The following is a 14407-nucleotide window of genomic DNA, read 5'->3' as shown; positions in this document are numbered from 1 at the left end:
GTTTGGCCATGTGGAGAGGATGGAGAGCGAGAGACAAGCGAGGAGAGTTATGTGAGTGAGGTGGAGGGGGGGAGAAGAGGGAGGGGAGGCCTAAGATGAGATGGAAGGATGGGATGGAGGTATGTGAGAGAGAGGGGGGTGAGCCAGTGGCGTATCCAGGAAATTTGCCAGGGGGGCAAACACTTGGAATATTTCCCCATAATATGTCACCACAAACTTTCCTAGATTTGATGTTTTATGTCATCAGAAATAAGTTGACATCATTACTGTCGCATTTGTTCCAATGTCTTAAAGAAAAACTATCTTTTCCCCACATATTGACAGCTTTCTTGAAGTTACTTTAAGTGAATAGCTAATAATCCTTTCAGAGGACAAGTATGTAAAAACACTCAGTACATAATGTTACCAGAGGTCTACTATTTCATTAGAGAGAAAATGGAAACACCAGCAATAAATTAGAAGGCACTGGAGTTGCCCTAGCAAAGACATCTCCATGTCACTAGTATCCTTGGTCATCAGGGTACTCTCGTAGATGGTAGTATTAGCGATACCTGCATGCTAACTTCCTTCCGTTCTACCTCAAAATATTTTTTTTTCCTCGGTACCACAAATTTCTTGAGCACTTTTAGTACTGAAAAAATGACTGTCAACGCTATACTCTTGGTGCATCATTTACCTGCTATCTTTATCTCTCTGTGCATATAAGGAATTACAGCTATTTTGCGTAATAACCTATGAAATTATAATGAATTATACCACACATCGGCACAGCAAGTACCATACGAGATCCAATGGCGTCCATACTATCTGTTTATGTTCGGAAATAAACCCTGTATTTTGATTGGCTGCTGGAAGAAAAATAGCGGAATGGATGGGCCAATGAAAACTCGAGATCTGGCGTGAGTGTCCCGAACACACACACTTTCCCACATTCGTATCGTTTTTTTATATTTTCCTTTGCGGTTCTCTCTCTCTCTCTCTCTCTCTCTCTCTCTCTCTCTCTCCACTTAGCACATATGCATAAATTCAAACCCGCTGCTGCAGCCACCCCCAGTCTGGTATTCTGTTTTGCACTACTGTTGTGGTGGTAGGCAGTAGAAATTCTGTTTTCCACTACTTATTCTTTTAGTTTGATTCTCACTGGCTCAGGCATCAGGGGTGGTGCATACGTCAAGACTGACCTAAGTAAAAATACATCTGCTGGGATTAAACTGTCTTAATCCTTGACTCAGGTGACCACGCCACCTGCCCCTCTCAGCAGGGAATGATTTTCATATCACCTGAACTGTACGGTGCTGCATTGAAAGGATTTTTCCATTAAGGAAAAAAAAAAAACGGCGTAGAGCAATTCATCTTGAAAATTCTCACCTAGAAAAGTGGGGGGACAAAAGATATTCTGTCCCCCAGGCTCCAAAAAGTGTGTGTGGGGGGGGGGAAGCAAGTCCCCCTTTCCCCCACACAAACGAGGCCCCTGGCACACCTATTTATATCTGCTTACCTTGTATAATGTAGTCTGAGGTGATCAAAATGGCTTCATGCAGTCTTAGAAAATTCTGCTTGTTTCAGTTGTGTGTAATAATTGTGCAGTTTTTGTTTGCAACTGGCTACAGGGTGAGAGGATATGGCTGCAGGGTGAGAGGATATGGCTACAGGGTGAGAAGATATAGCTGCAGGGTGAGAGGATGTGGCTGCAGGGTGAGAGGATATGGCTACAGGGTGAGAGGATATGGCTACAGGGTGAGAGGATATGGCTGCAGGGTGAGAGGATGTGGCTGAGGGGACAGGAAGGCCATTTTTACACCTCATCAGGCTTCATGTGCAAAACATCATTACAGCTCTAATATTAACCACGTCATCTACGGTGACACGGGAAATTGTTAACTTATAAATGGTCATTTTTTCCCCAAGGGTTTTATTATATTTAGCTTTCAATTTCAAAGGAAATTATTGCTTCCACATAAAATTTTTGGAAGTAGATAATATTGTTTAATATACAGGTGGTAAAATTAGGAAAATTGTATTGTCATACAAGAACTATGCCAAAAATCCCTTTCAGCATTTCCCCCAAATATTCCCATGGGGGGCAAAGTGTCCCCCTGCCCCCCCAGTGGCTACGTGTATGGGGTGTGCTGTGGGGGAGGGCAGTGAAATGGCGGGGGACAGGGCGATAAGGAGGCGGTATGTTTGTTCTTACGGGATGGAGTCGTCATGCTATAGACAGTTAGATATATTGGTGTAGTGTTAATAACTGTTCTTTATTCTTCATTTTATTTTGTATTAACCTCGTCATCCTTGTTCTTATTGTTTTTATAATGCTGAAAAGTATGGGGAAGACTGTAGGCCTATCATGTATTAAGCAGTGTAGCTCGGCCTTATTACACCCATTTCCTCTCCCCCTCCTCCTCCTTCTCCTCCTCCTCCTCCTCCTCCTCCTCCTCCTCCTCCTTTTCCTCCTTCTCCTCCTTTCTTCTTTCCTCTCCTGTCCTCTCCTCCTCCTCCTCCTCCTCTTCCGTCTTTTTTCCTCCTTTTTCTCCTCCTCTTTCTCCTTTCCTTGTCTTCCTCTCCATTCCTCTTTCTCTTTATCATTCTCCACTTCTTCCTCCTCCTTCGCGCTCTTCTCCCTCTTTCTCTTTTCCTCCTCCTCCTCATCCTTCTTTTCATCATTTCCTTCTTCCTTTTCCTCCTCCTCCTCCTCCTCCTCCTCTTGGGTATAAGGAAGAGTTTTCTTATTTGGGAGACATGTTATGTGCTGGAGGTGGGACTGGAGCTAGGTCTGTGGCCAGAGTGAGGAGTGGTTGGAAGAAGTTCAGGGAGCTGTTGCCTCCCCTGACATTGAGAGGGCTCTCCCTCCATGCTAGGGGACCTTTGTATGCAGCATGTGTTAGCAGTGTAATGCTGTATGGTAGTGAGACCTGGGCAGTAAAGGAAGACGAGATCTGTAGGCTCAAATATACAGAAATGACAGTGATTAAAAGGATGTGTAGTGTGTCCTTGGGTGTGAGGCCTGGGGGGCTGGTTTATGATTGAAGAGTTGAGAGGAAGGTTGGGACTGGAGTGTATTGGTGTTGTGGTGATGAGGGGTAGATTGAGATGGTTTGGGCATGTGGAGAGGATGGAGGATGACAGTTGGGTGCGGAAAGTGTGAAGTGTGAACGTCGGGGGTAGGGATGTGAGAGGCAGACTGTCACACTTTTAATAGCACTTGAGCTAACTGAGGAGGGAAATACCACTTTTGAATGTATGCTGTTTTTTTTTTTTTAACCTGAGGTACCTGTACTGATGCTGTATTACTTGACGTAGTGTATGTCAGTATCTATTATGCACTAGTGTGAGCCTGAGTAAAATCATGTAGTGTTTGCCTAAATATAACTTTTAGATGGACCATTTGCAGAGAAAGTTACTTTGAATTAGTTTTTGTAAGCCTGTGACTGCTAGTAATTGTTTTAGTTTTATAAAATGCTTTGGTGTTAGCATGAATAAAAACTGCAGTGGATCAGGTCTGGTCAAAGGGTTAAATGGTGTAGGGGGCACAGGAAGGCTTGATAGCAGCTCTTCCTTAACAGCCTATCTATCCATCTATCTATCTATTGCCACACGCCTTAATCCCATAAGGGGTGGCCACAAACAAATCGCCTCCATATCGCCCTGTCCCCTGCCATTTCACTGTCCTGTCCCCAGGTCACAACCCCCTCTCTCATATACAACCCTCCCTCATAACAACCCTTTTTGTATATTACACGTCAACATTGTGTAGTGTTATTTATGGTGCTTGTATAGTAACAGTGTTGGCATCAGTAATATACAAAAGCACACTGAGATGAGATGTGCACAATAAATGGCTCAAAAAGTGGTGTTGAGAAATATCCAAATCCACCAAGAATACAACTGTAAATGACAATGTTGTACTGATTATGAAAATTGATTTTGCAGGATGAAGGAAGCAGAAGAGAAAGTCTAAAAGATAACCAAAGAGACGAAAGATGTGGCTAAGGTGATGCAAGAAGGCGGCAGTCTGGTGAGTAAACTGAAGAACAAGGTGAAGATGGTGCAGAGAGGGAGCCAGGATACAAAAAGCCTTTGTTACAAGTAAGGCCCAGTATTTTATTCTGTCTATCTACCTATCTACAGCCAGACAAATAAGACATTATTTTTTCCATCTATCTGTTGCCAGATACCTTAATCCCGTAAGGGGTGCCAACAAACAAACTGTCTCCATGTTGCCCTGTCCCCTGCCATTTCACTGCCCTTCCCCCAGCGTACACCCCAGTCTCTCATATAACTCTCCACTCCATCCCTGCATCTCATCCTTGGTCTGCCCCTCCCTCTGCCCTCCTCCACCTCACTCACACACACTGTCCTACCTAGTGTCTCAGTCTCCATCTTCTCCACAAGGCCAATCCACCTCTGTTTATTACCCTAATATTTTCTATCACATTATTTTACTTACCATAAGGAAATCAGATGGAAGGTGAGAGACTGACGAGGAGAGTGTATGTGAGTGAGGTGGACGGGGGGAGAGGGAGGGGGAGGCCGAGGGTGAGATGGAGGGATGGGGTGGAGAGGTATATGAGAGAGGGGGGTGTGAGTTGGGAGCAGGGCAATGAAATGGCGGGGGGCATACCACTAGTGTTGGCTGAAGGCATGGCAGGGGCTGATGGCAGGTGATTTTTGTTGGTTGAAGGCATGGCAGGGGCTGATGACAGAAGATTGGTGCTGGTTGAAGGCATGGCAGGGGCTGATGACAGAAGATTGGTGCTGGTTGAAGGCATGGCAGGGGCTGATGACAGAAGATTGGTGCTGGTTGAAGGCATGGCAGGGGCTGATGGCAGGTGATTTTTGTTGGTTGAAGGCATGGCAGGGGCTGATGACAGAAGACTGGTGCTGGTTGAAGGCATGGCAGGGGCTGATGACAGAAGATTGGTGCTGGTTGAAGGTAACATTTCTGATTTCAATAATTTGGTATAAAATAAATACTTCAAATGCTTCTAGAAAACAATGACATTCATCTGGTCATGACAGCTAAGTTGCTGACCCAAAGCAATTAAAAACTGAAAGAGTCCATCCATTTTGAAGTACAAAACACAAGTCAACAGAGGGAGACCAAAGCATCTTTTGCTTCCCCAAGTGGTGAAATTTTTCCCCACTAAGGGGTGGACTAAGTTATTTTCTAAGTACTCTATCAGTGGCTGTGTAAATAACCTAAGAACATGTCCTCATACCCAGTGCATATGGCCTCAAAATGCACCTGAAATTGGTCATATAGCAAACACTCTCTGGGGATTTACCATCCCCTCCCCCATCCCCACAAACCCTTCCCCAAACACTGATTTTGGACTGCCAAAAAATAATAATAATAATAATAATAATATCCTGGTTACAGCCCTGGTTGGCCATCCCCCATGATGGGGAGCCTCCCGTCTCAAACCATACCGGTAATACACAATATTACTGCTACTCTACCTTTTAGAAGGATAGTCAGTGTACTCCAGCCTTCACAGCATCCAACAACTTCTCATCTACTCCATAAATATATTCTTAATCCTTTCCACAATCCTTGTCTATCTACTCTGTCATATGCTTTCTCCAAATCCATGAAGGCCGCATACAACTTCTTTCCCTTATTTAGAAACTTTTCCACTAAAGATCTAAGAATGAATATCTGATCTACACAACCTCTTCTTTCCTTAAAACTTCCCTGTTGTTCTCCAACTAATTCCTGTTATTTCTCAAACTCTGTCAGTAAGTATCCTACCAAATACATTTCCTATTACACTAAGAAGACAAATGTCCCTATGATTACCACATACTTCTGTTTCTCCTTTTCCTTTGTGCAGGGGAATAATTATACCTGTCATCCAATCTTCCGGGACCCTACTTTCCTCCCAGGCCAATCTTCACATCTTCCACATCCATTCTGCTGCTATCTGTCCCCCATGCCTCATAATTTCACCACACACTCCATCAATTCCTGGCGCTTTCCCCATTTTGACTTTCTTCATTGCTTCGACAATTGCCATCCTACTGATTTCTTCCTCTCTTCACACATCCTTCTGTCTCCCAGCCATTCCCCAGCCAGTTATATTCCCTTTATTTTTATTCTCTATGTTCAACAATTCCTTAAAGTGTTCTCTCCATCTGCTCACTTTTTCTCCCTTCTCCACTAGTAATCTGCCATTTTTATCGTTCACTCCCTGACTAACTTCTTTAACTCTCTTTACCTCTTTCAAGAACATTTTCTTACATTCCCTCCACTTTACATTCAAATTCCTTTCAAATCCCTCATCCACTCTTTTCTTACTTTCTCTTACTGATCTTTTCACCTCTCACTTCCTCTCTACATATAACTCTTTCTTCCATCTCTCGGCTTCTTCCACAACCCTATTTCTCATCCACTCACGATATGCTTTCTTCTTTTATGCCACAGCCTGTCTCACCTCTTCATTCCACCATGCTGTTCCTTGAACCCCCTTTCATAAGAACATAAGAAGAGAGGACAACTACAGTAGGCCGGTTGGCCCATGCTAGGCAGCTCCTAGAAGAGTAACTGAACTACTAGAATGAGATAAGGATAGCAAAGACGAAGGCTCTCCCCCTCCCTCCAAACCCTCCAACCGAAGCCGGCAGGAAAAAGTCAGAAAGAACACCACGCAGTATAGAAAAACTGGCGTGGACATTTTACAGGAAAGTGTGAAAGGAGAATAGAGACTATCATAGTGTAACCTGAAAAGGAAAAATTGTGAATTAGTATTGGTTATAAGATTTTCTTTTTTCTATATCCACCCCTTATTAGTCATATGCTTATCTAGCCTATGCTTGAAACTTCTCTTCACCCCACACACCACCTCACATGCTGCACAGATTTCTTCTGTGAATATCTTGCACACACCTTCCACGTCCCTCATCTGCTACAATCCATATTTACCCAATCGCTCCTCTACTTCTCTCTTATATTCTGCCCTTTTCCATCCTCTTGTAACCTTTCCACCCTCCTTGTATGAACCACTTCCTCCTGCCCTTCCCTTCTTCAATTCCTCCATTTCATTTGGACCTTGATTCTCGAAGTAGAAGCTATTCAAGCTTTGATGGTTGTCAGCTCCAATTATTCTTTTGCAAGTACAAATGATGATGCTGAGCAATTCATTTCAGTGTTTCCAGATTCAGACATAGCAAAAAAACAACAAACAAGAAGAGACAAAGGTGGAATACTGCATTCAGTGTGGTATTGCACCATACCTAAGGAACTGTGATAAATCTGGTGTCCACAGATTTCCTCACTCCACATCTTTCACGAATCACATTACTTCGTATCCTATCCACTCTCTGTACCCCACATACGTTCCTCAGCAGTCCCATCTCCACTGCTTTCACTCTTGACTTTTCATTTTCATGCCACACCATAGTCTCACACACTCCTTCATGTAAGCCTCGTGCAGCTGCAGCACTCAAGCCTCTGTTTCTCATCAAGGCCTTCATTGCACCAGCTACTTTCCTTCCTTGTGTCACTCTACTTTCCACTTCTTTTACACATTTTCCTCTCTTTTCTATCACTGTACCCAGGTATTTGAACTCTCTCACCAATTCCAGTCTCTCTCCATTCACTGTAACATCACACTGGGAGTCACCTTCTCTCTCAGTAACCATCACTTTACTTTTTTCTACATTTACTCTCAAGGAACGACGCTCACAGACATCAGCAAAACTCTGCACTAGCCTACCAAGTTCTTGTTCGGTATTTGCAAGCAGTACTGCATCATCAGCATACAACAAATCTGAGATATTCCATCCTTCATCATTCATTACCAACGCCATCCCTCTCTCCATTACTCGTGTTTTTACTTCTCTCATCACCCCATCCATATATACATTGAACAACCATGGGGACATCACACAACCTTGTCGCACGCCCACACCGATCGTGAACCATTCACTCAGATGCCCATTTACCCTTACACATGCTTCACTACCATCATAAAAATAATAATAGTAATAATAATAATAATAATAATAATGATGATGATGATTTTTTAACAGATAGACGTACGGAAATGCAGGAAATCCACAGCAAGCCATGAGGAAAGCCAGAGGAAAGCCAGCCAGCCAGCCAGCCAGTCAGCCATCGCTTACCTGCGATAAAAGCTAAGGTATGTTTCGCCTGTTAGATTAGATAGATAGACAGATAGACAGATGGATGGATAGATGAATGGATAGATTGATAGGTTGATGGATAAATAGATAGATGGATGAAGGGATGGGTGAATAGATAGATGGATGGATGGATGATAGATTGATAGATGGATGGATGGATGATAGATTGATAGATGGATGGATGGATGGATGATAGATTGATAGATGGATGGATGGATGGATGATAGATTGATAGATGGATGGATGGATGGATGGATGACAGATTGATAGATGGATGGATGGATGGATGACAGATTGATAGATGGATGGATGGATGGATGGATGACAGATTGATAGATGGATGGATGGATGACAGATTGATAGATGGATGGATGGATGACAGATTGATAGATGGATGGATGGATGGATGGATGACAGATTGATAGATGGATGGATGGATGACAGATTGATAGATGGATGGATGGATGGATGGATGACAGATTGATAGATGGATGGATGGATGGATGGATGACAGATTGATAGATGGATGGATGGATGACAGATTGATAGATGGATGGATGGATGGATGGATGACAGATTGATAGATGGATGGATGGATGACAGATTGATAGATGGATGGATGGATGGATGGATGACAGATTGATAGATGGATGGATGGATGGATGGATGACAGATTGATAGATGGATGGATGGATGGATGGATGACAGATTGATAGATGGATGGATGGATGGATGGATGACAGATTGATAGATGGATGGATGGATGGATGGATGACAGATTGATAGATGGATGGATGGATGGATGGATGGATGACAGATTGATAGATGGATGGATGGATGGATGACAGATTGATAGATGGATGGATGGATGGATGACAGATTGATAGATGGATGGATGGATGGATGACAGATTGATAGATGGATGGATGGATGGATGACAGATTGATAGATGGATGGATGGATGGATGGATGGATGACAGATTGATAGATGGATGGATGGATGGATGGATGACAGATTGATAGATGGATGGATGGATGGATGGATGACAGATTGATAGATGGATGGATGGATGACAGATTGATAGATGGATGGATGGATGGATGACAGATTGATAGATGGATGGATGGATGGATGGATGGATGACAGATTGATAGATGGATGGATGGATGGATGGATGACAGATTGATAGATGGATGGATGGATGGATGGATGACAGATTGATAGATGGATGGATGGATGACAGATTGATAGATGGATGGATGGATGGATGACAGATTGATAGATGGATGGATGGATGACAGATTGATAGATGGATGGATGGATGGATGACAGATTGATAGATGGATGGATGGATGACAGATTGATAGATGGATGGATGGATGACAGATTGATAGATGGATGGATGGATGACAGATTGATAGATGGATGGATGGATGACAGATTGATAGATGGATGGATGGATAGATGGATGACAGATTGATAGATGGATGGATGGATAGATGGATGACAGATTGATAGATGGATGGATGGATAGATGGATGACAGATTGATAGGTAGATGGATACATAGATAGATGGATAGAGGGATGGAGGGATGAGTGGATAGATAAATGGACAGATAGATAGATAGACAGATAGATGGATGGATGGGTGGCTAGAATGATAGATAGATAGATAGGCAACTTACACTGCCACACGTCACTCTAACACACACACACACACACACACACACACACACACACACACACACACACACTCAAAGTCCCCTTTCCTACACTCGTATATATAAATTCCTCTCTCTCTCTCTCTCTCTCTCTCTCTCTCTCTCTCTCACACACACACACACACATCAATGATGCTTACATAATGAATGTGATATTAACTAGGAGAGTGATGTGGGTGAGGTGGAGGAGGGGAGAGGGAGAGGGAGACCGAGGAAGAGATGGAGGGGTGAAGTAGAGAGGTGTATGAGAGAGTGGGGTGTAAGTTGGGGGGAGGGCAGTGAAATGGCCGTGGTCAGGGCGACATGGAGGTGATTTGTTTGTGGCCACCCCTTACGGGATGAAGGCGTGTGGCAAGGGAGAGAGAGAGAGAGAGAGAGGCCAAAAGACCTGTGTGTATCAGAGTTCATAATCAAAATATCATCCACGTCTATCTATCTATTTATCTAACTGTAAGCTTACCTAAATCTACCAGACCAAAGCTAATCTACCTTTACTGACTACCCTGCCCTGCCCTACCCTACCCTACACTACTCTGCCCTACCTTACCCTACCCTACCCTGTCCTACACTACGCTACCCTGCCCTACCCTACCCTACCCTACACTACCCTACCCTACCCTACCCTACCCTATCCTACCCTGCCCTACCCTACCCTGCCCTACCCTACCCTACCCTACCCTACCCTACCCTACCCTACACTACACTACCCTATCCTACCCAGCCCTACCCTACACTACCCTACCCTACACTACCTTGCCCTACACTACCCTACCCTACCCTACCCTACCCTACTCTACTCTACTGTACCCTACCCTACCCTACCCTACCCTGTCCTACATTACGCTACCCTACCCTACACTACCCTACCCTACACTACCCTGCCCTACCCTACACTACCTTACCCTACCCAGCCCTACCCTACACTGCCCTACCCTACCCTACCCTACCCTACCCTACCCTACCCTACCCTACCTACCTACCTATCTTGTCCCTAGAGAAGCTCCGGCATTGAAGATACGTGGGAGAGAGAGAGAGAGAGAGAGAGAGAGAGAGAGACAGACAGACAGACAGACAGACAGACAGGCAGACAGACCGACAGACATACAGACAGACAAAAAGACAGAGACAGAGAGACAGAGACTGAGGGAAAGACAGAGACAGACAGAGAAAGAGAGAAAGATATAGAGACAGACAGACAAAGCGAGAGACAGACAGACAGACAGACAGACAGACAAAGATAGAGACAGGCAGAGTGACAGACAGATAGACAGAACGAGAAAGAGAGACAGACACGGAAAGAGACAGAGAGACAGACAGACAGACAAACAGAGTGGCTGGGGACGAGAGGCCAGAAGAGACGGGCTGGGGACGCGCCTGACGTATCATATTCTCTCGTCTGGCGCGTCCCCAGCCCGTCTCCTTGACTCTCGTCCCCAGCCACTCCCTCCACCCCCCCCTCCTCTCCCTTAGTCATTTTCTCTTCCTCCTTACTTCCTGCTTCCTTCCTTCCTTCCTTCCTTCCTTCCTTCCCTCCCTCCTTGCTTCCTTCCCTCCTTCCTTCCTTCATTCATTCATTGATTCCTTTCTTCCTTCCCTCCTTCCTTCCTTCCTTCCTTTCATCCATCCCGTCTGTCTGTTGTCTATTAGGTATCTCCATATATACATACTAATGGCCTACCTACCGTCCTACCTACTGTACATATCTACTTACCTACCTACCTACCTTCGTATCTACTTACCTACCAGCCTACCTACCTATTTATCTACTTACCTACCTTCCTACCTACTTACCTACTGACCTATCTACCTACTTTACTCTTCCCTACCTACCAACCTACCTACCTACCTACCAACCTACTTACCTACCCACCTATTTCTCTGTCTACCTACCTACCAACCTATCTACCTACCTACCTACCTATCTAAATACCTACCTACTTTACCTACCTCCTTATCTACCTACTTACCTACCTACTTACGTTTATTCTTGCCTACTGACATGCCCAAGTTCCTCAGTTACCTGTAATTGCCCAGCCTCAGTACTGATGCACACACACACACACACACACACACACACACACACACACACACACAGTCAACGGCCTTCCTCTCTCTCTCTCTCTCTCTCTCTCTCTCTCGATGGGTGACTATTCAAACACGCACAGATACACACACACACACACACACACACACACACACACACACACACACACACACACACACACACACACACACACACACACACACACACACACACACACAGTCAACGGCCTTCCTCTCTCTCTCTCTCTCTCTCTCTCTCTCTCTCTCTCTCTCTCTCTCTCTCTCTAACGTGCCGTATTGTATGAAAACTAGAGCTTTAAGATAACGTGTATACACCTACATAGGCCTAAGTACATACATACACACGCACACACTACATACACACACGCAAACACTTCATACACACACACACACACACACACACACACATCTACATACATATATCACAAATGTGCACACACTACATACATAGATGCATACATACACGCACACACATCACGAAGCATACACGTACAGTACATACACACGCATAGACACCAACACATATACGTCAAACACACGCACATACACACCTACACATGTACGTCACATACACACACGCACACACGTCATTCTGATAAGACTGTTTATACTTACACACCTTCACATGTACGTGAAATATACTCATATGACTACACACACGCACACGTCACACTGATAAGATTGTACACACACACACACACACACACACACACACACACACACACACACACACGCACGCACGCACGCACGCACACACACACACACACACACACACACACACACACACACACACACACACACACACACACACACACACACACACAAGTATTCTAAGGTAGGACTTGATGGTGCGGAAAGAAGTGTGTGTGTGTGTGTGTGTGTGTGTGTGTGTGTGTGTGTGTGTGTAACACACTCTAACCAAGCCACACTCTAACCAAGGCAAGACTATGAATATTGTCCACTATTCTCTTTTTACTCTAACTTGGCCTAAAACTCCCCTATTTCCGTCCTGAATGCTGAGTTGTAGCAATAGATGAACACTGGAAGATGATGCTGGTCACGAAGATGTGCTAAGGCAAGGTTGTAGAGCCATAGCATTGTACTTTCTGCCACTGAACTACGTGAAATCAGCTGCAATAGGACGAAAATCTGGGCCAAGTGAAAGAGAAAAGAATATATCTCCCGCAGTTTATATATAATGTTTTTGTACGAACATTTATATCAACAGTTACCTTTTTTTCCTTCATAATATGTAAGAACGACGTCGAACCAAGTTTTTGAAAAGATCCAGGAATGTAAGAGTTCTCTGTGGTAAGAAATTAAGGAGAAAAGTGTTGTGGGTGTTGGCGGAGCATTGCGGTGAGATGTGCAGACACACGCATGACTGTACAGACACGCACGCACACACACACACACACACACACACACACACACACACACACACACACACACACACACACACACACACACACACACACACACACAATACTCTCTAATGGAACTTGCTGGTGGGAAAATGTGTGTATGTAACTGGTGGTGTGAGAGGTTGCCATGGTAACACACAGGCACCTCCCACTAGTCAACCAAAGACTTCCTTAGCGATATATTTTTGGACAAGGCTGATTAACATCCTTTTGTACGTTTTTTATGCAGATTATGGTAAAGCTTGAAGTATTTATACAGCACAGTAGGAGAGCAAGGTGTAATAAACAAAATAAATAGCTAAGGAAGAGGTGCTAGGGAGTTGTAGAATGAGTTTATACGTTCCATTAAGCTGTATGTATAGCTTATCAGACTTAACATGGCTGAGATCTTCATTTTGATGCTTATTTCTCATAACATAATTACAGGCAGAAGAAGACGATAACACGGCTCTACATATCTTCAACAGCACTTTTTCGTGACTAGCATCATATTGTATCGTCAGGCTCTTGTTACAGCTCAGCATTCAAGATGGAGAGATGGCAATTTTAGGCCAAGTTAAAGTGAAATTCTGTATCCATTCCATATCACCTTTTCGTGACTATACCGGTCTTCCTCTAACAGGGGCCGGTTTTCCATCCCTGTGTAGGTCATTTTACTCATTTCCAGTAGCCCAGTGCCAGGAAATGACAATGGTATGGCTCTACATCCTTTACATAGCGCTTCTTCGTGACTAGGATCATATTTTGGTGTTCATGTATTGTTACAACTCAGCATTCAAGATGGAGAGATGGTAAGTTTAGGTCCATTTAGGGAAAAGAGAGTATTGTTTTATATTCTAGTGTTAATGTATCCTTATAGCTCAGCATTTAAGGTGAGGAGATGGCAATATTAGGCAAAGTGAAAGTGAATAGAGTATGGTAAACATCTAAGTATAATTTCTGACTTTGTTTGCTACGGTCCCTGATGCTTCCTCTACGACGGTTTTCTCTTACGCACCCAGGCCCTTATGACCCAATCCCGGGTAAATAAAATCCTCTGGAGTCTAATAAA

The 14407-nt window shown here is 44.1% G+C and overlaps 1 protein-coding gene across 1 annotated transcript in view; it reads right to left on the bottom strand.

The window, feature by feature from the left end:
* Positions 1-4623: 4623 nt before the first annotated feature.
* The window catches only part of LOC145390016 (uncharacterized), a gene marked incomplete at its 5' end in the record, with an annotated part of 56517 nt that continues 46733 nt past the window's right edge, over positions 4624-14407 (bottom strand). Inside the window, one exon of the mRNA XM_080265107.1 lies at positions 4624-4942. Coding sequence (XP_080121233.1) covers positions 4624-4942 — 319 coding nt within the window. The remainder of the gene's footprint in view (positions 4943-14407) is intronic.

Source organism: Coenobita brevimanus, unplaced genomic scaffold, assembly GCF_032717465.1.
Source record: "Coenobita brevimanus isolate Jiangsu-jjx unplaced genomic scaffold, ASM3271746v2 jjx.HiC_scaffold_2729, whole genome shotgun sequence".
Taxonomy (NCBI): domain Eukaryota; kingdom Metazoa; phylum Arthropoda; class Malacostraca; order Decapoda; family Coenobitidae; genus Coenobita; species Coenobita brevimanus.
Note: the sequence above shows the minus strand (reverse complement) of the source record. Positions and strands in the feature narration are given on the sequence as shown.